General features: G+C 44.9%; 1 protein-coding gene across 1 annotated transcript; it reads left to right on the top strand.

The window, feature by feature from the left end:
* Positions 1-17222: 17222 nt before the first annotated feature.
* Positions 17223-24894, top strand: TAGAP (T cell activation RhoGTPase activating protein; the record flags this gene model as incomplete). Its single annotated transcript, XM_082669000.1, has 9 exons — positions 17223-17249; positions 17337-17390; positions 17704-17770; positions 19032-19198; positions 19888-20049; positions 20529-20638; positions 22056-22251; positions 22835-22949; positions 23624-24894. The coding sequence occupies 9 exons, from the start codon at positions 17223-17225 to the stop codon at positions 24892-24894; spliced, it is 2169 nt and encodes a 722-aa protein (XP_082525126.1).
* Between the last annotated feature and the right edge of the window lie 611 nt (positions 24895-25505).

Raw genomic sequence — 25505 nt, 5'->3', positions numbered from 1 at the left:
ACACTGCCCTTATTAGGGCAGAGTGGGGCACCAGGGGGAGAGGTGTCATGTGACCTCATCATGAAAGGGCTTAGGTGTCAGCCTGAAGGATTACTTCTTTATCCACCAGCTAAGGAGAAGCTGGTGCCTTAAAAATCAGGAGGTCAATGTTTGGGGCCAAATTAAAGCAAAGCAAAGGGTTAACAATTGCCTGATGCATCTGGCTGGGGTCAGGCCACTTTTTCTACTCCCCTCAGGGTAGTTCAGGACTATGCAGAACGTAGTATTGTCAGGAACTGGAGAAACATTTCTTTTGCCAATAAAAGATAGGGTTGATACAGTCTTTAGAAAGTTGTGTTTGGAAGATAAGCCATCAGTCCTAGCTGTCCTGATAATCCTTTTCAACCAGTCATTTAGCTGCTAGTCATTTTGTTACCCACTTGTGCTCTTACTGTTAAAAATTTGTTAATTTCTTCTTTAAAACCCACATTGAGTCAGACTGAGTTAACTCTGCCCTGGGCATTTCCACCACTTGACACTGAGCTTCTTAGCAATAGCCAGAGGTGGGACTTTTTAGCAAATGCTGTTTATCCACCTTTGAAAGGAGACATTCACTGCAAGCAGGTTTAAGAGGAAATTTCTGTAAAGCACTTTTTTCAATGATAGTCTTTGCTTTTTTTTAACTTGCCCATAACTTTCTGGAAAATTCTACTTTGGGCTGAATCTTCTTTTCAGTATAAATTTGTGTTGTTTTTCATTAATGGAAAGTTCAGGGGGGAAAAAATCCCTTCAGTAGCTTTTGAGTAATGAGAATATGAAAAATATACTTTTTCCAATTAAAAGAAATCTTTGGACTTTTTTTTAATAAAAACTTTTACATTTGAGGACTACTATTAAACTCTAAGCAGTGGTTCTCAACATTGGCTTCACATTGGAATAACTTGAGGGGCTTTTAAAAATACAACACCTGAGTCCAGAGATTCCAGAGAAATTGGCCTGGGCCCAGCCAGGGCCCTGGGATCATTAAAAGTGCCCCAGGTGGCTCTGATGTCCAGGCAACGTTGAGTACTGCTGTCCTAGTACACAACCACCCTGACTGGCAACCTCGAGAAAGGATGCAGAGGTCTAGAAGAAACCTTGGGGTAGTTTTCTTCCAGTTAAGAAAAAAAAAGATATACTATGGGAAACGTACAGCTCTGAGAAGGATGTGAAGGAACTTTAACTCGAAAGCCTTTCTATCCCCCCACGAGTATCACTAGTGATCACCGGCACCGACCCTCAGTTCCTACTGCTCCGGGAGAGATGGGCTCATCAGTAACTTTAGCAGTGAGGAATCCCCTGTCCAGCTTCAGACAAGGTATTTCTCTCCATGCCTGTGGGCACCAACAAACAAAAGAGAGACTCCAGGGCTTCCCTGGTGGCGCAGTGGTTGGGAGTCTGCCTGCCAAAGCAGGGGACACGGGTTCATGCCCCGGTCCGGGAAGATCCCAGATGCCGCGGAGCGGCTGGGCCCGTGAGCCATGGCCGCTGAGCCTGCGCGTCCGGAGCCTGTGCTCCGCAACGGGAGAGGCCACAACAGTGAGAGGCCCGCGTACCGCAAAAAAAAAAAAGAGAGATTCCAGGGGACCAGCCCAAAGTTTTCCTGGCTCTGTGGCCACCTCCCCCCATGGTTCAGGATCTTTGCCTGAGCTCCTGTAAAATGTTTTCTATACAGTCCCTCTACTGGGGCCCCTGGGATAGACTTCTCTCCACTGGCCACACTATTAGTGGGACTTCCAAGACAGACCACAGAGAAAACCAGACTCAGTACCATGTAGGAAGTATCTTCTTCTTTCCCATAAACTCCTCCAAGCGGGAACATGACCCTACTTCCTCCTTTCTCCTGACTCTGGGCCAACACTCGGATGAACCCAACTAATGACTCTGCTGCCACTTGAGCACACTCCACCACCCTTAGCTGCAGAGTCAAGGCCACGTGTGCTATATGCTCACAGATGGCCCCTACGGGAATTCATTTCTTCAACAAGCCTTCACTGGATGCCCCTACGTGCCAGGCAATATGGAGAGAATATTGGTTTCAATAAGACACAGCCCCTGCCCTCGCAGAGAGACAGAAGCAAATCACTGCATGAGGCATCCCCAGGGCCCTGTTAGCAGCCTTGTTTGAGCAGCAGGGCACCCAAAAGTCATAAGGAGGGTTTAAGATCACCATGAAGTGTTAATACTTTGACTTTAGAATAACCACATAATTTTGTACCAAATCAAATAGCATCACAGAGTAGATTAATAATATAGACAAGTGTTGGTGGCAAATTCCCAGTAAATATGGCAGGACAACTTAAAACTAAGCAAGTTGTTTCTCAACTTAGAGTCTGTGAATTAGGAAAAGACCACCATTCATCTGTTTAGCCTCAAACCCCTAGGGACCAGTTGAGGAACACCAGGCAGGCTCCCTGGGAAGACATTGGAAGACCTCTGCTGTCTGACGGTGACAGCCATGCCACACAGGTCCCTGCATTTCAGAAGAGACCTGGGGCTCCTGTGTGACTCTGTGTCCCTGACATGGCTCCTTTTTCCAGGGGGAAAGTAGTTCCTTTATTGAGAAAAAGCAGTACAGGAAATATTCACATGTTTTACTCATTTAACGAACTCTAAGTAAAATTTATCATCTCTAAGTTCAGAGGTCGTTGCTGAAATACTGTGCACTCTCCCTTCCTTCTTTAGTGTTTTTCAACCCCATCATAACTAAAACCAACCAAACAAACAAAAGTAAGCAGGAAGGGAAACTAACTACAAAATTAAAACCTACAGGAAGGAGATAGCCCATGTCCGCCTCTTGAAGGACCTGGGCAGCTTTCACCCAGACTCCTTCTGTTGACATCTGCCTGTAGGATTCAGTGTCTGCAGGATTTGATGTTTTCATCTGGTCATTCCCGTTGACAATACCAGTTTTAGGATTTCAGTGTAACATTGTCTCACTGTTAGCTCGTGGGTAGACTTTTCATACTTCCTTTTTAAAACCTTGTCTCCCCTCCCCCAATGGCCATCGCCTCCCGCCGTGAATGACTCCAGCCCGTCCTGGGGAAGGCTGTGGGGAGCCCCCTCTGGCCGGCTTCAGAAGGGCTCCACTGTGGAGGACGGGCAATGGTCTGCTAGACAAATTTGGGAAAAGGTCCCTCAGACGTGAGTACTGAATAGATTCTATAACACAGTCTGCTGAGTTTGTAAATTAATATACGTTGTTGGACTTAGGCAAACATCCTCAATCCTGCTCTCAGATTTCCTAGTTATTTGTAGAATTCCCCTTCAGTTAAGAAATGTTCACATATCTATCTGACATCCTGGCTTCTTATATGAAATGCCTCCAATTAGAGAAAGTGGGAACTAAGTGACTTTCATTTAAGGAAGTCCTATCTGCCTAATCACATCAAGCAGAGTTTAAAAATGAGGAGGAAAAGAACCGCCAAAATGTCCTCTTTGACAATTATTTCTGAATAAGAACTTGAGCCATCTCACTCAGGAAGGTGGGATTTTTATTCCAGTTAACTGATGCCCCTCCGGAGAGCCAGGGCCAGCATACAGAACCCTTACCCTAACCCTAACCCTAACACACACACACGCACGCACACATGCACACACACGCACACGTGCATGCACGCACACACACACACACACACACACGCACGCGCACACACACACACGCACACCCCGGCCACCGGGCCCTCCAGACTTCCTGCAGCTTTCCCCGTCCTCACTTTCAATGATTCAGACTTGAGTGTCCGCTGCTTCAAAACCACCTGCTTTCCTCATCCCTTTGTCTTTATCTGTAGATTTTAACATAAGGCAGAGAGCTGATACTAACCCTTTGACAGAGAAGCAAATGCAGGCATACTTCCTGTCAATGAAATATATATATGTGGTGAATATCCATCCCCCCCACATACACACACACACATATTCATATGCCAAAACCCTAACTCGAAGTACCTTAGAATGTAACCGTATTTTGAGAGATCTTGTATGAGGTGGTTAAGTGAAAATGAGGCCATTAAGATGGCTGTAATCCAGTAAGAACCAGTGTCATTATAAGAAGAGATTAGGACACCAAGAGAAACACCAGGGATGTGCACACAGAGAGGAAAGACCATGTGAGGACACAGTGAGAAGGCAGCCATCTGCAAGCACGGGAGAGAGGCCTCAGGAGAAACCAAACCTGCAGACACCTTGATCTTGGACTTCCAGCCTCCAGAGCTGTGAAAAATAAATTCTGGTTGTTTAAGCTGCCCAGCGTATGGTATTTTGTCATGGCGGCCCGAGCAAACTAATGTGTTCATGTGTGTGTTCGCACATACGTGGGCAAGTGTGTGTAACAGGACGAGGTAATACAATCTGAGTGGTTAGTTGTGAGGCACAGCCGTCTCATTTAATTAATTCTAGATGCTGAATCACACGAATATGTTGCCCAGTGGAAGCCCTTTCAAGGTTGCTGGATGAGAAGTCCCCTCCCCCATGCTCCATCCTCCCGTCCACAGAGCCCTCATGGAACATTGGCTCTCCTTCTTCACACTGAAGAACCACAGAACATTCCCACAAGAATTCCAATCATCAGGATTGAGATTATGTATGTTGTCATCAGTTAGTAACTTGGGAAACTGAAATGATGGGATAGGAACACAATACGTGCTCCTTGAGTTTGGGAACCATGTCCCTTTCTCAGTCTTTTCAACACTGAGCAAAGCACTTTGCCCACTGACTGAATATAAGTAATATAGGAACTAAATTTACAGAAGTAGCCCAGTTCAACTCCTTGAGCCCTCAGAGAAAGTCGTTCTTTTCTGGAATCTGCCAACGTATCATTCAAAGTTTTGGATAATTTAACCTTTAGTTTTGCATCTGAAAACTTCCTTATATATAATTTGTATCCATAGGTACTGATTTTTTTTTTTTAGTCTCCTCCACTGATTGATTTTTATTTTACATCTCTACAGCCTCCTTTAAACTTTATTACTGTGAAAAAATGCATCACATGCTCACTGTGAGAAATACCATATCAATAGTTCATGACGCTGCTTTAAAATAAAGACTCCTTCTGAGAAAGAGATTCAATCAGAGCTTTTTAAAATCAGTACTGGCAATGCAATGCAAAGCTTTCCTCGTGGCACTTGTGCAAAAGTCATGAGAACAGTTGAGGTTGTCACTATTTGTTTCAGGCAGCTATTCCTGAGTAACAAACACCCCAAAACACAGTCTCTTGCACTACAGCAATTTCTGATTTTCCTGATACTATTGGCTGAGCAGCTCCTCTGCTGGTTTCACATGGCCTCACTCAGATGACAGCCTTCAGCCAGAGTCCCTGAGGTCTGCAAGTGGGTGCTGGCCGGGCAGGGCGCCTGACCACTCTGCCACGTGGCCACTCATCCTCTGGGAGGCTAGACTGGCTTCCCACACTGCCGTCTCAGGGCTGCCTGCAAGAGAGCAAAGGTGGAAGCTTCTGGGCAACTGGAGGCCCAGGCTCCAGAACTGACATGACATCCCTTTTGCTACATCCTACTGGTGAAAGCAAGTCATGAAACAGCCCAGCTTCAAGGAGTGGAGAAGTAGATTTCATTGCTTAATGGGAGCGGCTGCAAAGAATTTGTGGCCACGTTTAATCAACCACAGAATTGCAGTGGATCCCAAGTCACCCCAACTCTGCCACTCTGTGAGCAAAAGAGGGTGAGTCAGGGAAGTGGTTCTCCTGAGCTGGTGTCCTTCTGAGGAGGGAAACGGAGACCCAGCCTCCTGCCCCGCCTGGGAACGCACCTGCTGCTTCTAAGTTTGTCCAGGGCCTACGGTTGCAGAGAAGGATCCAGTTGTAGAATTAAAAGATCAGTTTACCCGGAAAGCTGTTGCTGAGATCTCTGGTCCTCAAGTTCGGTTGCGTGTTGCAATTCTCTGTAGAGTTTTTAAAATACTGCTATCTGGATCCCACCTCCAGAAATGACAATCTCACTGGTATAAGAAGTGGCCTTGGTACTGGGGATTTTTAAAAGCTCCCCAGGGGATTCTAATGTGCAGCTAAGTGTGCAAAGGACTGCTGTTTAAACTTGAAACTGCCTTATCTCATTTGGCAAGAAAGATTCAACTAACACTTATTTATTCTGTCTACCTGGTCATTTGTGATGTGTAAGTGAAAGGACAATGTTATACACATACACACACATTCTCTCTCTCTCTCTCACATGGCATGTTCTGGTAGCAATAGTAAAGGAAGCTTGCCTTCAACCTTTTTGTAGACAGCTGAGCTCTCCTAATGGGGAATAGATGCCCTGTGGGCAAACAGCCGACTCCAAGGTTCAGGACAGGCTAGTGTAACTTGCGGTCCATTTGGTTTCCTTAACCCAGGGCCACTGGAAATGAGTCACCAACAGGTGATTACCACATTTATTTGAAAAATAAAATAAAATTAGCAAAGCTTCTGTTTCGTAAGATCTTGGGACTCTAAGTGAATCAAGCAGTACGTGCCTTATCTCTCTGGCTGCCTATTAAAGGTTCTTGGGATTATTCTGGGCACGAAAGTTTGCACAGCTCCTTTGGAGTAGCCCCCAAATTTTTATCTGGGAAAACAGCGTTGAGCACAGCAGCCAGGAGCAGAGATACATTCAAGTATCTGATAAAAGCAGAAGTATCACTCCTGACTGGGGAAGCTGTCATTTTACTCATTCTTACAAATGAACATTTGTGAACTTCCTTTTGGGCCCCCAGGGCTGTCTCAGGGTGTCGGAATGAATTTCTCCATCGTAACGGCCTGCAGGTTCATTTCAGGGGCAAGACAAATGCATGAAAGCCAACAAAGTGCTAGAATTGTGGAAAAACCCAGTGATTATAAAAATGTCATTACATAGACCACCCCAATGCCCAGGAAGCAGGAGTAAATGCATTTACTTTTTTTTTTTTTTTTTGCGGTACGCGGGCCTCTCACTGTTGTGGCCTCTCCCGTTGCGGAGCACAGGCTCCGAACGCGCAGGCTCAGCGGCCATGGCTCACGGGCCCAGCCGCTCCGCGGCATGTGGGATCCTCCCGGACCGGGGCATGAACCCGTGTCCCCTGCATCGGCAGGCGGACTCTCAACCACTGCGCCACCAGGGAAGCCCGCATTTACTTTTTACTTTTTCATGACACTTCACCAGTAGGTTTTCCAAGTGTGGTCCCCAGACCAGCTGCCTCAGCACCTCAGCATCGCCTGGGACTTCTGAGGAATGCAGAGTTCTAGGCCTCTCCCCAGACATGCTGAATCAGAAGCTCTGGGGCCGAGGCCCACAGTCCGGGTTTTAATAAGCCCTCCAGGTGATGCTGATAGCTGCTATAGTTTGAGCTCCACTACATGGCAAATTTGAAAAACGGGTTGCCCTTTGAGATTTACTGAACTTTTCACAAAGGATATATCTCAGAGAAATGGCATTTGGGCTCTTTCACAGTCAACATATGTAAAATTTTGGGAAGATACAAGAATTTTTTTAAAATATGTCACCTGGTTACTAGCATTCTGTATGATGTTTTATGGCCAAAGGCAGGAGGCAAAACCTTGTGGTTCTTTTTTCTGTAGGAAGAACCCAGGAGTCGTGGGCTACAAAGAACAGAGCAGGGGCCTGGTCCCGTCCATTCACCCCCGGAAGGGGAGGGCTGAGCAATTATGAATATCAACTATGTATACAGATGACCAGACGTTCTCCCACGGCCTAGTGTAAATTTGTTCTCATTCTCTCGGTCCATTTTCTCATCCCCCTTTCTCTAAGGGAAGCTTATCAGCTTCACCAGAATCCTCATGGATTCACCTTGACCCCTCTGTCCAAAGACTCTTCATATACAAAATCACACAAGCTCTACGTGATACCCCGGGATCTAAATCAGAACCAGCGTGGACTAGAGAGAGCCCATCAGAAAGGCTCCAGTTACGGAGAAAAAATGGCGCTCAACCAGTCCCAACCACTAAGGGGTAAGGAACGTCATGAAAAGTGGTTGGTAACTGAATCTGAAAATGAGACCAAGCCACCCACCGAGCACAGAACCCTCATCACTGACAAGCTCGTTCAGGCCAGGTTGGAGTCGGATGGAGACCCCCTGCCCCTTCTCCCGGTGGGAGCTGCGTGGATGCTGACCACACTGCCCCACTTACGGCCGCACCACCCTGAACGCCCAGCCCTGGGAGCCGACACGGTCCTCAGAGGCCATTCCTCAGGAGACACCAAATAAGGCATAGTATCTGAGAAAGGGACCACACGCGTTCAAAATGACAAATACTTTTCTTTTTAAAAATTTAAACAGGAGGTAAAAGCCCTGGGTAATTTTTTTTCACATGACAAATGAAAAAAGCATTAAGTTAAAAAAAAATTAAACTAGAGTAAATATCTCTTTAAAAGGCATTTTGGAATCATGGGCTAACTAAACATTTTTCCATAGTTACCACCTTTTTGATTCAGATTTTTTTTTTTTAACAAATGCCTCATATGGATTTTGTAGACTACTAACAAAGAACTTCAATTGTCATAATTTTCTGTTTTTCTTCAAAAAAATCTGCTGAATTATGCCACAGTTAAGTTATGGTCAGGGTTGATGGCATACCCTTTTTTGACACTGTGTTTTCTTTGTGCAATTTTGGGGGCCAAAATACCATCAGAAAGGAAGGATCCTTTAGTTCTTAAAGTGATACATGAAGTAAGTTGGAGTGTTGCCTTGCCTATGACATGGTGGTAGCTATATCATCAGCAATTCACAGATTCTAATCTTCTAATCTCAGGATATTTTATTTCTAATTCTTTATCGTGGTCTCCATAAGTGGGGAAGGCAGTTTAAAAAGAACATTTTCTCCTAGCCTTTCTTATTTTTTGAGCCAGGTTTCTGAAAACACAGAATTCCTCAAATATTATTTTATGCTGAGGCTATTCTGTATTCCAATACAAAGATTAATTATCACAGAGATCTGAGAGGCAAATTTAAAATACATGTATCCACCACAAAAACGCAGGCATTTGTGGGTACAGCGAATAATTCTGCAAGACACAATGACACCTGCAATGTTTAGGGATACTGGTCCCAGCAAACCTCAGGGATGTTCAGGTAACTCTCGTGCAGTAGCATGAGTTAAAATTTGGCTGGAGGACAGCCCTTTTCCTGCCAGGGAAACAAATGGCCTTAAAGGACGTGGGCTGGATGCCTTCCACGCCAGACCGAGTCCCCACCTGCCCTCCGCCCCGAGCGCCCTCCGCAAGCCCCGGGCTGGGAGGCGCTGGGACGCGTCTCCTCCAGTCCCATCCCACGCGCCCACAGACTTTCCTGGAAGTTTCTTAGAGAAGAGGCAGGCAAGGAGTTTTCCTGCTAATTCACTACAACCACATTCATCAAATAAAAGGAATTTAGCAGAGCCGTGTGCCCTGCCGATTCGTGAATCCCAGGCCCTCATTTAAAGATGAGAACTAAGCCCAGTCTGGCTGGACAGCAGCGAGTTCGCAGCAGAGAGAGGCTGAGCCTTGGGCCACAGTTGACTCCACTGGGCCTGGTCCTTGATTCTAAGTCCTGGTGCCCTGGTCCCCTCAGCCACGCAGCATGGAACCTGGCCCCGGGGCAGGTGGAGCTATAGCATCCGGGATGAAACATTGTAGGATTTCCTCCTCCGGGAGAAGTGAGGCTTCGGTGGGTGGAGGGTGCGGGGTGATGAGACAGTCGTGTTTGTGCTCCCTCCAAGTTCATGACAGAGTCAGCACCCGGGTGCTGAGCCCTGCTGTCTCAAGCCTAGCCAGGTGAGGCCTCCTTACCTCGGGCACAACCAGAAAGTCTATGGGCCTAAATCTAATGTGCTACTGTCAACCTAAGCCTGCGGATCACAGTGGCCAGGCTTGCTGGGACAGGAGGTCCTCAAAGTCCGTGGCATCCCCCATGGGCATCACTGTCCCATCACGACAGAGAGAAGATCTTTCTCAACAAAGCAAAGGCAAAGAGGCTAAGTAACACATTTCAACACCAATAAACATACAGTGAGAGTCAAATGCTTTCATTTAATAACAGAATTTTATTGTGGAAAATAATGGAAGTATAGTAACTGCCTACTCTGTACAATGCACTCTGCAGGGCACTTGTAAGGACACAAGGTGAAGACTGGCCCCTGCTTTCTGGAGGCACAGGGTGAACTGCTGCTGCAGAACAAGGGAAGGGAGCTTGATTCATTCTGCAAGGGTCTGTGGGACGCATCTTAGAGGAGATGGGACTTGAGCTGGACTCGGAGGGAGGGAAGGGGATGATTCCACAGGGCTGATGTGGTGAACAGCCTTCCAGGGAGGGAAGCAGCTTCACCACAGGCCTGGAGGTGCAAGGGTGCACTTTTAGGGAATGACAATAGACTCTGTAGCTAAAACATGACAAGTCATAATCAGAAAAGAAGGCTAGATTCTTTTTAAATTTTTTTATTTGTAACTTGAAAAACTTTCTAGAAGATCAGTGTATCCATCAATCATTAGGTAGCCAGGTACCGGCGTGACGGAAAAGTCCTCGAGGAAATTGTGACCTCTTTGGGAAAATAATCCTCTATGCAAGAAGTAACTGATATCACTCTAATTGAGAAACGTGGGGCTCTGGGTCACTGAGCGGACCAAGGGAGAGAAAGGAAAAGTGAGCCTGGAATGGAAAGACTGGTTCTCAAGTGGGTGTTCCCACAGCAAGATGGGTAAGACTGCACAGTCCATCTGGAAAATACAGGGTGAATGACTCATAAGTCTTGGTCACAACTGTCAGGACTGGAGTAGTAAGAGCCTTCGTGAAGGGGTATCCTGAGTCAGCCTGGAGATGCAGGAAGAAACCTAAGTGCTCTCAGTAACACCACGAAAATGCGCACTCAGCACAGGAATCACAGACCCTGTCCCAGAGTTTATTGCCTTTAGACACTCGCCACCGTAAAAACAAAGCCAGTTCTTGGGAGAAAAATCTGTTGTGACCAGGAGCTAAGTAATAAACGTCCTAACGTGAGAATCACCTTTACGAGTGTGTGTTTTTCTTCAACCTGACCGCCTGTCTTGTCTATTTCTGCTTGCTAGCAAAAGCCATTTAAGTTTCTTTCCATGTTCTGAAAACTCTTGTCATGCAGGGTAAGAACTTGCTTTTCGAAAGAAATTATGAGGCAAGACTATGGAGAGAGTGAAACTGATTTTTCGTTTGTTTGTTTTTCGATATGGCTGCTTCCAAATTTCACACTGTATGCACAAATGTTCTACTATTGTAGAAACTGCAGAGGAACTGCAGCAGTGAAACTTACTCTTGAGAGTTTCAGAATCAGTGGTGCAGGACCTGTCCTCTATGACTCTATTTCCACAGTGGGAACCGTGTGCCGAGCATGGCAGCACTGATGGTGGACGAGGTGGGTGTCTCCTTGGCCAGCCACCAGGACCAGCTGCTGATGGTGGCTTACCATCAGTTGCAAAACTTACCTGTTATTTAGATGATGACTCTTAGAATCTCCCAGGGACATCAAAAATGGTACTTCCCTCTTGGTTCTCCCATCAGTGGTCCAGTCTATAAGAAGAGCCAAAAGATATTACTGCTTTGAAAAATGAGGGGCTCTAACTTAACTCTTTTCTGCTGGCTTACTTACTTCAGTAAAGTAGTGTGTTGTAGGCAGATGGAAGAATTACAGACAAGTGAAATACGCTAATCTCTCTGTGTAACAGTTTCTGCGGGTCACTGAATCTTTGGTGCTATGTATTTTTTAAAGATGATGTAAATTGTATCTGATTATTTTTTTATGTTTTCTTTTTTTTAGTAAAGACTGACAGGGAAGAGAAGCAGAGTAGTCTAAGAGATCGAGTTTTTCTTTTTTTTTGCGGTACGTGGGCCTCTCACTGTTGTGGCCTCTCCCGTCGCGGAGCACAGGCTCCGGACGCGCAGGCTCAGCGGCCATGGTCCACGGACCCAGCCGCTCCGCGGCACGTGGGATCTTCCCGGACCGGGGCACGAACCCGCGTCCCCTGCATCGGCAGGCGGACTCTCAACCCCTGCGCCACCAGGGAAGCCCTGATTGATTATTTTTAATGAAACGGACAGAAGGAGATTTTGAAGTTTCAGGACAATGTCCTAAATCTGACTCTGTCTGCTTGGTAACAACTCCCCATAGGGATCCACCTGGACTCGTCTGGTCTATATTGGTATACAAGGTCTAGACCTCTTGTTTCCATTTATAAATGAATATAAATGAAGGATTATCCTTAAGAGAAATCATGGAAAGAGCACTGGACTTAGGGTCAAAAGACTAGGTTCAACAGAGTGACGTTGTGTAAATGAACTGACGTGGAGCCCCGGGTGACTCAGCCATAAGACAGCGAGAGGGACGTCCTCAGTGTGGTTCTAAAAATGATGTGAAATGAGGTATTTGAATAAGGCTAGGACAATAGAGGGCACGTAGTAGTGTTAAATAAGCGACTCACTACCCCTTTCTTTTGCCTTGAAATCTTAGAATGCAGAGCTGATGATGGATGCCAACAAAGGATGTCACCTACTGAGAAGTGTCTTTGTCTGTTTGTTTTGGGGTGGGAGGCATGGGGGCCGCAGGGGTTGAATAGAAGAAGCTGGAAGGCTATCTCCCAGGATAGAATGGGATTTAAAACAGGAAAGGCTTTCAAGACAGGCTTCACTCTGACATAGCCAGGAGCCTTCTGCTGAATTAGGGAATGGCTCACTCAGCAGTTGGAAAGCTCTCAGAAAGAGAGGACTTCGAGAACAATCTCAAAGAGACAATTTGTTAAGGGGTGCTACAGAGAGAAAAGCATCGGACAGGACGTTAAACTAGTTGCTCACTTAAAACCCGTTCAGCCCTGAAATTCAATGTCAATAAATATTCATGTCTAGTCCCATAATTCAGTCTCAAAAAAAAGAAGAGGTGGCGCAGTGGTTGAGAGTACGCCTGCTGATGCAGGGGACGCGGGTTCATGCCCCGGTCCGGGAAGATCCCACATGCCGCGGAGCGGCTGGGCCCGTGAGCCATGGCCGCTGAGCCTGCGCCTCCGGAGCCTGTGCTCCGCAACGGGCGAGGCCACAACAGTGAGAGGCCCGCATACCGGAAAAAAAAAAAAGAAGAGGAAAAAGGAGGAGGGGGAGGAAAGGAAGAAAATAGACCAGATTAAAGGGAATTTTTTATTCAATATAATTTATAGCATTTGCATTTTTATCATTTCTTCCTTTTAAAAGTCCAAAGTTATCACAACATCATTAACAAACACATTATTCCGCTTTTCAAAAGAGCTGTTACTGAAACATGTAATGACTATGTTTATATAAAAGTCTATTTCTTATTGTATTTCATAATAAATTTAAAGACATGCTCCTCTACATAAAAAAAAATATATAATCCCCAGCAACAATGAAATTTCACTTAAAAGTTCACAGTGTTTTAAATGACGTCTCCAAAGAGAAACAGCACTTTTCTTATGTCCTACTTCCTCAGTTTTCCGCACTGCCATATGTCGACGGCTGAGCTTATGGTTTACATACAGAAGGACGTCTGTGTCCCTAGAACAACTGAGGAGAAATGTAGTGAAGTGACTGCCATAAAGGACACACGGCTCAGAAGTAGAGGAAGGGGCGAAGACCGCTTGGGGCAGCTGCCAGCACAGAGCCATCATGAAAAACATGGAAAATCACAGTGCAGCAGCTGTAACCTAGCAGGAAAGAATCCTTTCTTCACTCTAAGACTTGTTGAAGCTTTTTTTTTGTTTTTTTTTTGCGGTACGCGGGCCTCTCACTGCCGTGGCCTCTCCCGTTGCGGAGCACAGGCTCCGGACGCGCAGGCTCAGCGGCCACGGCTCACGGGCCCAGCCGCTCCGCGGCATGTGGCATCTTCCCGGACGGGGGAATGAACCTGCGTCCCCTGCATCGGCGGGCAGACCCCCAACCACTGCACCACTGCGCCACCAGGGAAGCCCTGTTGAAGCTCTTAATAAACAATATGCAGTGTGGAGTGATGCGCTGTCGGGCAACACACCTTGGCAATGATTTTCATTGAAAATGGCTACGGCTATAAATAGGGTGAAGATAACAGGCAAATAAGACACGAATGTGGAATTTTCTCACATGCAAAGATATGATGTAGATCAGCAGTTCTCAAACAGTTTTGGTCTCAGGAACCCTTTACAAAATTATTGACAACTCTAAAGCACGTTAATTTACCCAAGTTATACCTACCCGTATGTATCGTAGGAGAAATTAAAACTGAGAAAAATTTAAAACACAAGAAAATGCAAGTTTGCATTCCCATAGCTATCAAAACATCCCACAACATGCAGTCTCTAGAAAACTCCACTATATACTCTTGAGAGAATGGAGTCAAAAAGGCAAATAGCATCTCAATATTGTTACAAATTAGTTTGACCTCCTGGACCCTCCTGAAAGGGCTCCAGGGATCACTAAAGGCACTTTGAGACCTGCTGGTATATGAGCGTTTGAGTCTCCTCAAGAACTCCCCAGCTTGGACTTGTCAGAAGATGCAAAACGGATGGGCCTATGATTTCCCCACCCATCTCTCACTAGAGCAACATACTCTAAAAAAAAGTTTTTTAACATTTTATATATCAGGATTCTAGATTCATCTTCCTTTGAATATAGAATCCCATGACAAAAAGAAAGTTTTTAAATCACTGATGGAGTGTGTATTGTGGGGTATAGGGCATAACATAAGAAGTCCTAAGGATTAGAAAAAAATACGGTCTTCATTTTTAAAAAGAGGGAAATATGTCAATTGAGGATGGATGCTTTAGTTGTAAGAGCAGTGCAAACATTAAGTTTCTTAGAAGAACCAAAGAAAGTATCCAATGAGAAAGTTCATAAAATACGTATTAGCAAAGAATATGTATTATAGTAATATCCTATTGTGAATATTTCATAAGTAAATGTATTTATACAGAAATTATTTATTGAGTACCTTCCATGCGTCTGACTCTAGAAGAGGACAGCATAAATGCCCTTTTTCATAATAATAATGAAAATCAGTGAATTCATCTCAGAGGTTTGTAAGAGGGAGGGTGAAAGAGCAATAACGCCTACAGATGTGGTGGGGGTGCTGCGTGAACTCTGGCAGTTTTAAGAGAGGGCACCTCTGGCTGGAAGCCTGGACACTGGTTCTGTTCTGAGGTCACCCGCCAAGACTCCGAGTTACCGGGCCAATTTTAACAGCTCTGTGCTTCAGTTTTCCAAAACATGCCTAATCAGGACCTCCTTTCAGTATAAAGACAATAGCGCTATCAATATAAAAAGAGGTTTAGAATTTACAGGCGCTAATAATGAATTAAGTCAAGGTATTTGTAAACTTTCTGTTAAAGCATAGCATACACACAGAAATGTACACCTAAGCCTAGCAGCACCTGGACCACGAGATGGACCATTTCAAAGCCCCTCTCTGATCCCTCAGAGTCACTATCCAGCCCTAGGGAAACGCTGTTGTGGCTTCTAATAGCACAGATTGCTTTTGCTGTTCGGGGGCTTTGCAGGCAAGATGCAATCTTTTGTGTCTGGCCTCTTTCACTCAACATTATTTTGTGAGACCCAACCGTACTGTTGAATGTAGTTATACACTATTCATTCTTAGGGCTCTGTAAGACTCCACTGTGTGAATGTGTCACAATTTATGTCTCCATTCTGTTGTCGAGGAACTTGAGTCATTTCATATGCAGCCTTAAGCCACAGAAAAGTCCAGCCTTCTCTCTTACCCAGAAGGCAGGATCCACAGATGAAATTCACCATCTCCTTTCTGCTTCTGAATGGTCTGACCAAAGGAATTTTTTGTTTACCTCCCATGACAGAATTAGATCTAATCTGACTATGACCTAAGTATTGAGTTAGGGAAAGAAGAGGTTAATATGTTGACAGCCTGCTCTGGTGGACTCGTTCTAATTCCAGACCTGGCTTTGGATGGTGACTACTTTTCAAAAGAGGCAGCGTGTCTTGGGTTTCTTAGAGGGACAACATCCCGCACCTAGAGGGTGCTTATCAATGTATAGTGACTGGAGAACAGAGGAGATGGTGGGTGGGAGGGGAGATAGCACCCAAACAGGATACAAAAAAAAGGGCACCTGAAATTACCACTTTAGAAAATACAATGATGTTTACGTACGGAATAACACAATTTCTTATTCATACATCCCACCTATGACATTAATCAGAGCCTTCACCTATGGCCATATGTCATCTTTTCCACTCTTAGTAGTTTACAGATGTCTTGCTTTGAAGTGGAAGAAGAAGAAAAAAAAAAAGAACCAGAGCTGCCCTAAAAGGAATGAGGAAGTGAGAGCTCTACAGTGTCTGGCTGACTCTGTCCCGGTGACAGCCCGTGATGTTCTTTCCGGTCTCAGTAATATTCTGAATTTCCACCTGCCCGCCCCCTTATAACACAGAACTTGTGAAGTTAGAGCAGTTCAGTCTCCTCACTGACGGTGGATTAGTTGGGGCAGAGTGTCATGCTGTTTCTCCCATTTTCCACAGTTCACGGGAGGTAAAAGAAGTCTGGGTGGAGGCCCTCCGAGGGTAAGTACCATAAATTAACGTGAGAAGACAGTGAGCTGCCTAGCGGGTCACTGGGCTTTAAGATCTTATCCAACAGAAAACAGTGACACCGTGGAATATGCAACAAATAGCGTTATAAAGAATAAACACATAATGTGAAGCCTGCACTTCTGGGGTATAGGAATTCTTTACAATTCTGTTATCTTTGTTGTATGTCTGCTGTAAGTAGCATCCTGGGAATACGTTTTTTCCTTTTCCAGTTAGATAAGAAAATCTGTGCAAAGCACTTAATACAGTGCCCTGACACACAGTGAGCTCTCCAAATAAGAGTTAGTTGTTATTGTAATTGTTATTCAGGTTATCTCCTGATGGGAACGTAATAAATGAATAACAAAGTTTGTCATGATGAAGATATCAGGTTTAAAACATTTAGAAATAAGTGTGTTCAGATGTTGCGTTTAATAGCATAAGACATCTGGTCACATATAACTGACTTTATTTTTTTTAACATCTTTATTGGAGTATAATTGCTTTACAATGGTGTATAACTGACTTTAAAGGAAAACTTTTCTAGCCAGTAGTTTCAAACTTTGTGTTTAATCAGAGTGGCACTGAAACTGGCCAATGCATTACACGTATCCCTCCTAACTTCTTCCCACGTGATTTCTCGTAGACAGAGCCAAGGCCGCACAGGAGCAAAGCTCATCGCTGGACAGTCAGCCCAAACTCTAATGAAGTTGACAAGCAGCTGTCATGCTGTATGCGCCCTTCTTACATTTATTAATTCATGTTTTCTCATGGCAAGAGTCAAAGAGGTTTACCTAATTCAGTGTTTTCTCTTTTAGTCGAAAACACTAAATGCCAGTAATATGGAGACATTAATTGAATGTGGATCAGAGGTAAGAAAGCAATGTTTAAAACTTTTTATCTGCACTGTGAGATGGAAAACTTGATTTTAATTGAATATCATTTGTATTGTTTAGTTATCAGAAGAGAAAATCAACATAATAAGTGTAGTAAATTAAAGACGAATATTAATTGAGATCTTCTATCATGATAAGCAGGACATTAACACTGATTCTGGAAGATAGAAAAAACTAACGGACGCTTGACTAGTTTTTGATATGAATAAAATGTTGAATGTATTTTGTGGGGAAAGACCAGGCAGATTTCTTCAGTCATTATTTTAAACTAAAATAAATCTATTTTTAGGGTGACATCAAGGAACATCCTCTGTTGGCATCATGTGAGAGCGAAAACAGTCTTTGCCAGCTAATTGGTGAGTTTTGAAAACATACAGATCTTTTACGTAGAGGTTCTTAGTTTGCCAAACCACAGTGCTTTACTAGGAATTATTTTTCAAAGTGTTCTTTTAAAGACCACAGAACATTAACACTTGCATGGCAGGAAGGCTCCAGCTCACTAGAGAGCCAGCGCTCTGATAGAAAAGATCTTCCCTGAGCTAAACCCCCAGCTCTCCAGAGGGGTTTTAATGGAGTTACAGGTCTCCTGGCATTTATGTTTTGACAATTCAAATGTGCATACATGTGAAAAATACACAGTTGCCTGTACCACTCTTGCCCTCCTCTAACGGAGAATGATTCTAAGAGCACATGAAGCAATTGTTACTAAGCTCCACTCCCAAAGAACCCACCGTTCAATTTTTTTCCACAATTCATTCCATTATAAAGTAACCCTGACCCAGTTCTCCTGAACTATGAGGACAAGCCAGTTCTCTATCCATCCTCCTCCACTTGATGGTATAAAAAGTATAGAAACATATGCCAATGCATTTAGAATATGTAGCTTTTATAATTAGAAAAAAAAGGAGGAGAAAACAGAGAAAGAAGGAAACTTGTTAGACGTTATACCCGTTGCACACGTCTTCAGGCTTTTGCAAGGATAAAATTTCCTGGTAAAAGATCTAGGTTTAAACCTTCCTGCGGCAATTTGTGCCCGCCCTTCCCTAAAGCATCCACTGGGAAAACCCTGCAGGTGACTGTAGACAGATGGCGTGGTGTAGCTCCCCCTAGTGGTAAGTGTTAGCATGGCCACAGAGGTTTGTTTAATGGCCCGCCCAGTGTAGAGCCTTCAAAATGGTCTTGAGCAAGTCACTTCCTCTTCCTATAAGTTTCATTTTCTTCACTAGTCAAAGGAAGAAATTAAAATAATCTATTTCACATCAGAAATATCCACTGTGGTTATTAAGGTCAATATGTTAAGATGGTTGTTTATGATCTGCTTAGTTAGGTTTTGCTCGTTTTCTGTAGCAAACAGTTGGTAAAGCGTAAAAACAGGAAAGGTGGAGTCTTTGAGGAACCTTGGTGTTGCTGTTTAGGGGCTGGCTGCCCTGGTAACAATGCAGTTGTTTTTCAGGTTGATTTTTCTAGATTAAGATTCACACCCTTTGCTTTCTCGGTTTTTCAATATTATTTGTCCCACACGGCAAACCAGAGATGACAATATCCGTTGTCTTATCTGGATCCTTGCTTATCAATATTTTAATCTAATTTCTCTTTGCTTTGTTTTCTTGGCTGTAGAAATTAAGAAGAGAAAGAAGGTGCTGAACTGGCTCTTTCTCATGAGAAGGCTTTCTTCTTCATCAGATTTTTCTGGGGCTTCAGAGCCAGAATTGAGGTCATCCCTATTTGATCAGCCCTTGTCGGCCATCTGCAGTGACAATGACACACTCCCCAGACCCATTCAGGTAGGTGCACACTCACGCGTGGACCTACTTCGGTTTCCTGCCAGCTGTGAAAAGTCCTCGGGAAATCTGAACGGCACTCTCAATGCTAAACTCGTTGGGGCCAATCTTGAGGTTTTTTCCCCACGTTTGGAAATGGTGTTCCCACTTAGGAATGCAGTCAGGAGAACACCTGGCTGCTTACAGCCTAGAAATCGGTTGTGTTTGCCACTGAGCTCAGGGTGATGGTCCCTCCATCCTTCTAACTTCATGGAGAGAAGAATGCTGAAAATGTGTACCTTCTGAGAAATCAAGAGACAGAGATTTATAGAGTTTATCATCAGAAATCCAATGTTTATATGGAATGACTTGGAAGGAGCGAGGCCTGAAATGGTTTTAGAATGTGCAAGTTCCAGCTTTCACAATTTACCTCCTCTTAGAAAAATGGCAGGGCCGAGGGAGACAGTTGATAGCAACCAGACTGAAAGGAAAAACTGGCATTAACAGTCTCTTGTTAAGACTGTCTTAGGATCCTGGAGAACTAACTTTTATGGAGAGGATGTTTGATAACAGGTAAAGTTAGATACTGTTCACGTCCACTACCTGAATTCTTTTTCTCCTGCCAAAACATAGATTTTCCTGTGTTAGTAGCAGTGAAGCGCGTCTTCAAACCAAGGGTAACCACCTCCCATTTCTACACCCCTTTCCTTTAGGATATTCTCACTATACTATGCCTTAAAGGCCCTTCCACTGAAGGAATATTCAGGAAAGCAGCCAACGAGAAAGCCCGTAAAGAGCTTAAGGAAGAGCTCAACTCCGGAGGCGTGGTGGATCTGAAAAGTCTCCCCGTGCACCTCCTGGCGGTGGTCTTTAAGGTGAGTTCACAGCATTGGTGCCAAATGACCTGCTGATGGGCTCTCACACATGGACGCTCAGGAAGTAAGATATGGGCTCTTTACCCTACAAAGCAAAGGAAACTGATCTTAGAGTTTAATTTTTTTAGTTAAGCCTTTATTTATTGGTATAAGCATCTCTGTGACCCCAGATTCCAACAGAAGGTGATGCATTAAATTCCCCCTAAGGAAATTTACTTGAGGAAAAGCACTTGGATCGTCCCATGGCCGAGTCCATTCCCCTAAGTCTGGTGGCCCCCTGGATGATGGCCTTACTGCGCCTGTTGTTAGGAAGCTGCTGAGAGACAAGTCAGGTGAGAGATTTCTCCAGGCTAATGAATGCAGGAAGGAAAGGGCACAGCCCATGTAGGGGATGAGCACAGAGTCCCTGAGATTTGACAAACGAGGTGGAATGATGGCAGCACGTTGTGTAACATGAACGGTCCCCTCCCACCCTCCAGGACTTCCTCAGAAGTATCCCACTGAAGCTCCTGTCCTGCGACCTGTTTGAGGAGTGGATGGGCGCTCTGGAGAAGCAGAGTGAAGAGGACAGGATCGAGGCCCTGAAGCAGTAAGTTGCCAGCCTCGTCCCCAGAGGCCAGGCCCGCACAGTCTCCATCCTTTGATTCTGCACATAACTGTCAGAGTGGTTTACGTCTATTGCAATGTTTAGGGAGTTCAAGTGGCATTGTTCATCCACTCCCAGAATACAAATCTAGAGGTGCCCTGGAAATTTTTAAAAGTAGTTTTAGCCAAATGAAAGGAAGCACCTCTTCAAAAGATAGAAAGCGGACTTCAGTACTCACAAATCCCAAGAGGTGGGGAGTATAAAAATATAAGTCGTTCAAGAAAGTATGGAACAAACTCATAGATGAAAGCCTCAAAGCAGGGTAACCAGCCAGGTGCAGGAATCTGGGGTCTCCCTAACCTGTACACTGGTGTCGTGCAAAGCAACTATTCTCCCACAAAACATCCCTTAAAGCATAGTAAACAATCTGGAAGGGGTTGTTTGTTCATAAAATTCCATAGCATATTTCATATTCTTATAATTAACCCAAATGAAAACTATATAAAAACAAATTCCAACCACAGCAAAAACAATTCCATATATAAATGGAAGTGTGACCCGTTAGAGACTAGGAAATCTTAAACACCCAACGCTAAAATAACAGCGCTTTTGCCAAATCCTATGAAAGTCTGTCTATATATGATGATTATCTCACATGGCTGAATATTTTCAATGAAATATTTATTGAATTGAAGACATTAGTGTGTCTGTCCCTACGATTATCGCAATAAGTTTCTGCTTACAGACACAAAGCTCTTTCATAACAATATCTTCTTATGAGAAATGAACGATCCTTATGTTAGAGACACCATTTCATTTTCTGAAGCTATGAAGCTTTACAATTCTAATTTATTAGTAGTAGTGCCAATGTTGCCATTTAAGTGCTGCTATCACAATTTTTATGAACATGCTCTTATAAACTGATTTAATCTCCATAAAGATTTCTCAGAATGGTATAAAAATGTGTCCTCTTCATTTGATGAGCACAGTTTTTAAAAAGGCAAATGACTGTATTCTTTAAAAAAAAATAGTCGTGCAGTGTTAGAAGCAGAAAGACATTCTACATGGCTAAATGGTTGCTCAACAAAATGATTTTCAAGATGTATTAAACTATGTATTTTACTGCAGGAGTTAATATTTCGTAACTTAAGATCTATGTAAAGCATAAAGGGCCATGTTATCGGTGTCCTGATCACAAAGGCCAGTTTTTTAGGGCTTCAGGATCTGTGGTTAACTGACTCATTCCGTGTCAGTTGCCACTGGAAGTGTCTGAATGAACGTTTCACAATGTCTCTTGTGAAAATGAACCTTCCTCATTTTAAAGGAAGTCTGGGTTAGGCAGAAACTTTCAACTTGCCACCCTCAAGCTAGACAGGCTGTGAGCCTCCCCTAAAACCAGCCTTCCCGAACTCCATTCCAGGGTTGCAGATAAGCTCCCGCAGCCCAACCACCTGCTGCTCAAGCACCTGCTCTCCGTGCTCCACGTCATCAGCAAGAACTCTGAGGTCAACAGGATGGATGCCAGCAATCTCGCCATCTGCATCGGGCCCAATGTGCTGAGCCCGGAGAATGAGCAAAACCTGTCGTTCGAAGCCCGGAGAGACCTGAATGATAAGGTTCGTTTCTGTCTATTTCTAAGAAACTCATCGTCTGTTTGCAAAAGCCAAGCAATAAAATGCCCGTGAACTTCTCTGACTCAGTCGAGATCGTGGTGAAAATACGAAAGGCAAATGCTTTGGTCATAGTTCCATTCCCTTGGGTGGGTACATTGGATGAAACTGAGTAAAGCTAGGCCTGCGTCCTCTATCATCCTACGAGACAGAGGACAATCGATACCCATCTTTTACATGACTGTGTCCCAGGATGGAAAGGCCCTTTCACTTTTCTCTCTTTCGTGCATCACACTCTGTCAGCTCAGCTACCAATTTGGGAGACTCCTTAAATGAAAATTTTTGTTACTTTAATGTAATATATTTTTTAAAATTCACAAATTAAAAGTGCATGTCTCAAAAATAATTTTCATATAGGTGATTGTTACCAATTTTCCGGATGCTCCTTTCAGACACATAAAGATCTCTCATGACCATTTTGGCACCTCCCTAACTGCTGACCCCCGCTACGTCCCCATTCTTAACCACCTTCCTTTAAAAATAAATAAAGGTCTCATTAAGCTGACAACCTGTTAACTTTTCCTCACAGGTTAAGACACTGGTGGAATTCCTCATCGACAACTGCTTTGAAATATTTGGGGAGAACATGCCAGGGCATTCCAGAATTGCTTCTGATGACTCCCTGGAACACACTGACAGTTCAGGTGCGGAAGGTGCTCTCAATTGATTCTGACTCTGGGGTCAAGTTCATGGCCAGCTACCAGTCCAGACCAGTAATGTAAAGCATCCCTGGTATCTGAAGCAGAAGTCACCTTCACACATCACCAAATCAGAGTAGACTCCAGTCTGTAGGGAAGTCACTAAACACGGAAACTTTTCTCTCGAGTTTTCCTGCACTGTTTCCTCGGGCTGCAGACACTCAGTCAGCTTCAGCCTGGAACCTTCCCCTTCCTCTTCTAAATCATGAAGAACTGCTAATTTTACTAAGTAACTTTTAGCTAGAGAGTTGGCGTAAGGAGATTCTGTTTCCACACAGTGGAGTATGGGTCTGTTAAAATGGGGATGGATCCAGTCAAAAGAGCCATCCAAAGGATCCGTTTTAAATTTCAGATCAATAAATTTTCAGTGGAATGCTGTTTTCTCTCCTTTCTCATTTCCTCCGTCTCTCGCTTCATTTTCCTACTTATCTTCTCCACCTCAAAATAGTAGATATGGAAAGAAACAGAATTTTAATGTGGCCAGTTTCTTTCATACCAAGCCCCAAATTAGCATCACCAAACTCCCTGGCACCATACTTGGAATAAGTAGGTGAACGGTACTTAGGTTTACTTCTAAAAGTAACTGAATGAAAGCTCAACCATCCCTTAACTTCCCCCAGACGTGTCGACCCTGCAGAATGACTCGGCCTATGACAGCAACGACCCCGACCCCGACGCGGAGCCCAGCGCCGTGGGGTCCCTGAGCAGGTGGCCCCCAGGGTCCTCGGACCCGGCTGCCAGCCTGGAGCCCAGAGGCCCGCCGCACCCTTGGGAGCCTGTCCTCAGCAGTGTGCCCAGACTGAAAGGCTCCCTCAGGCAACCAGACAGGAGGTACTCGGACCCCAGCACGGCGGCATCCTCGAAGGAGTGCCTTGAGGGCAGGAGAGCAAACCCGAAACTCACACGAAGTGAGGATGACTTCACCGCGGCCCAGGCGGCCCCTTGTTTTGCAAGTGAGGAAGCCGAGGACCCATTTCCAGAGGAGGTGTTTCCTGCAGCGGAAGGCAAAACCCAGGGGCCGCGAGACCCGAGGGTGCAGAGCCCGGCTCAGGGTTTGGTGTCAGAGTGCACACTGACCCCCAAAGCCGTCTCCAGTGGCTCCCTGGACGTGCTCTCCGACAGCTCAGCCCTGGCTTCTCCTTCCAGTCCCAAAAGAAACTTCTTCACCAGACATCAGTCTTTCACAAAGACTGAGAAAAGTAAGCCCGACAGAGAAATAAAAAAACACTCCATGTCATTCTCCTTCGCCTCTCACCAAAAAGTGTTAACCAAAACCCGCAGCTCTGCTGTGGCTGCGAAATCCAAGGGCTGCGCAAGAGACCAGGTAAAGAAAGGTCTTAAAAAAGAAAGCCAGCTTGCCGGCCGAATCGTCCAAGAAAACTTGCCTGACACCCACGGCCAAACAGCTGTGGACTTTAACTCGGGGGCCCACTCCCTCTCGGTGGAGAACACGTTCCAGCCGGTGGATCAAAGGAGCCCTGGTGGCCCCCCCTCTTACGAGGAGGCCATTCGGTACCAGGCCTTGGAGCTCGCCACCTACGGGAGCCAAACAGTTGGCAGCATGAGGGCCAGGATGCTAAGCCTGGACGCCCGGCTACCGCCACCTCTCCCTGTCCACCACGGAGGGGACTCAAGCAATATATGCAGTCAGGAGCCACTGGACGGGCCCCGACGGTGGCCCAGGACTGAGAGCTGGAAGCAGAGCAGGACTGTCTGTGCTTCTATAGACACGACAGGACAGGTGACTGTCACCAGGAGACCTGAGCTGCATCGGCTGAGAACTGTGTCTGAGTCTCAACAGAAGAACAAGCAGGCCCTCCTGGCCCGGCGGTGTAGTCAGCCCGTCTTTGATGCTGATCAGTTCCGATTCGCTAAGGAATCCTACATCTAGGAGGTGGACCCATCACCCAGACACAGCGCGTGGCACCTCTGTACACACAAGGCTGTGTAAAGAGCTGCTCTTAGACTCTGTTTTCCAAAAAGTCGTGAATAAGCTCCGTTGGAAAGTTGTGTAGATACCTCCTCAGAGAGGACAGCTACCCAGCTCCTCAACGGCACTCAGGCAGTGTCTGTGCCCCTGCATTTGTGCCACATGTAGCAAATGTATAAAATGCGTTCTAGACAAGGCGCTGGGTGCAAAGAGGTCTACGTTGATATGTGTATATATTTGTTTGTGAACTTGCGCTAAACTGCATGGCTGTTCTCTGCCTCCTGGGGCATTTTTCTAGGGGTTAGGGTTTAAAAATAGTCTTTTCTTTTTTTATGTTGCCTAAACAGTGTGCCAATTTTCATATTTTCCACAAACTCCATTTAGGGGAAAATGTTTAAGTCTCTGTTAGAAGTTTCCTCTAGTAAGCAGCTTTGTGATAACTAGTCACCATAGTAAGATGAAAGAAACAGCAAGGAATAGAGTTGTCACTGTTTGGAGTTACCAAAGGCATTGCAAGCTCCAGTAAAAGAAAAAGTTGTTGTTAATATGTATGAAAAATACTTCAATATGTC

The sequence above is a fragment of the Grampus griseus genome (assembly GCF_964374135.1).
Source record: "Grampus griseus genome assembly, chromosome: 13".
Classification (NCBI taxonomy): domain Eukaryota; kingdom Metazoa; phylum Chordata; class Mammalia; order Artiodactyla; family Delphinidae; genus Grampus; species Grampus griseus.
This window is presented reverse-complemented; position numbering and strand designations above follow the sequence as displayed.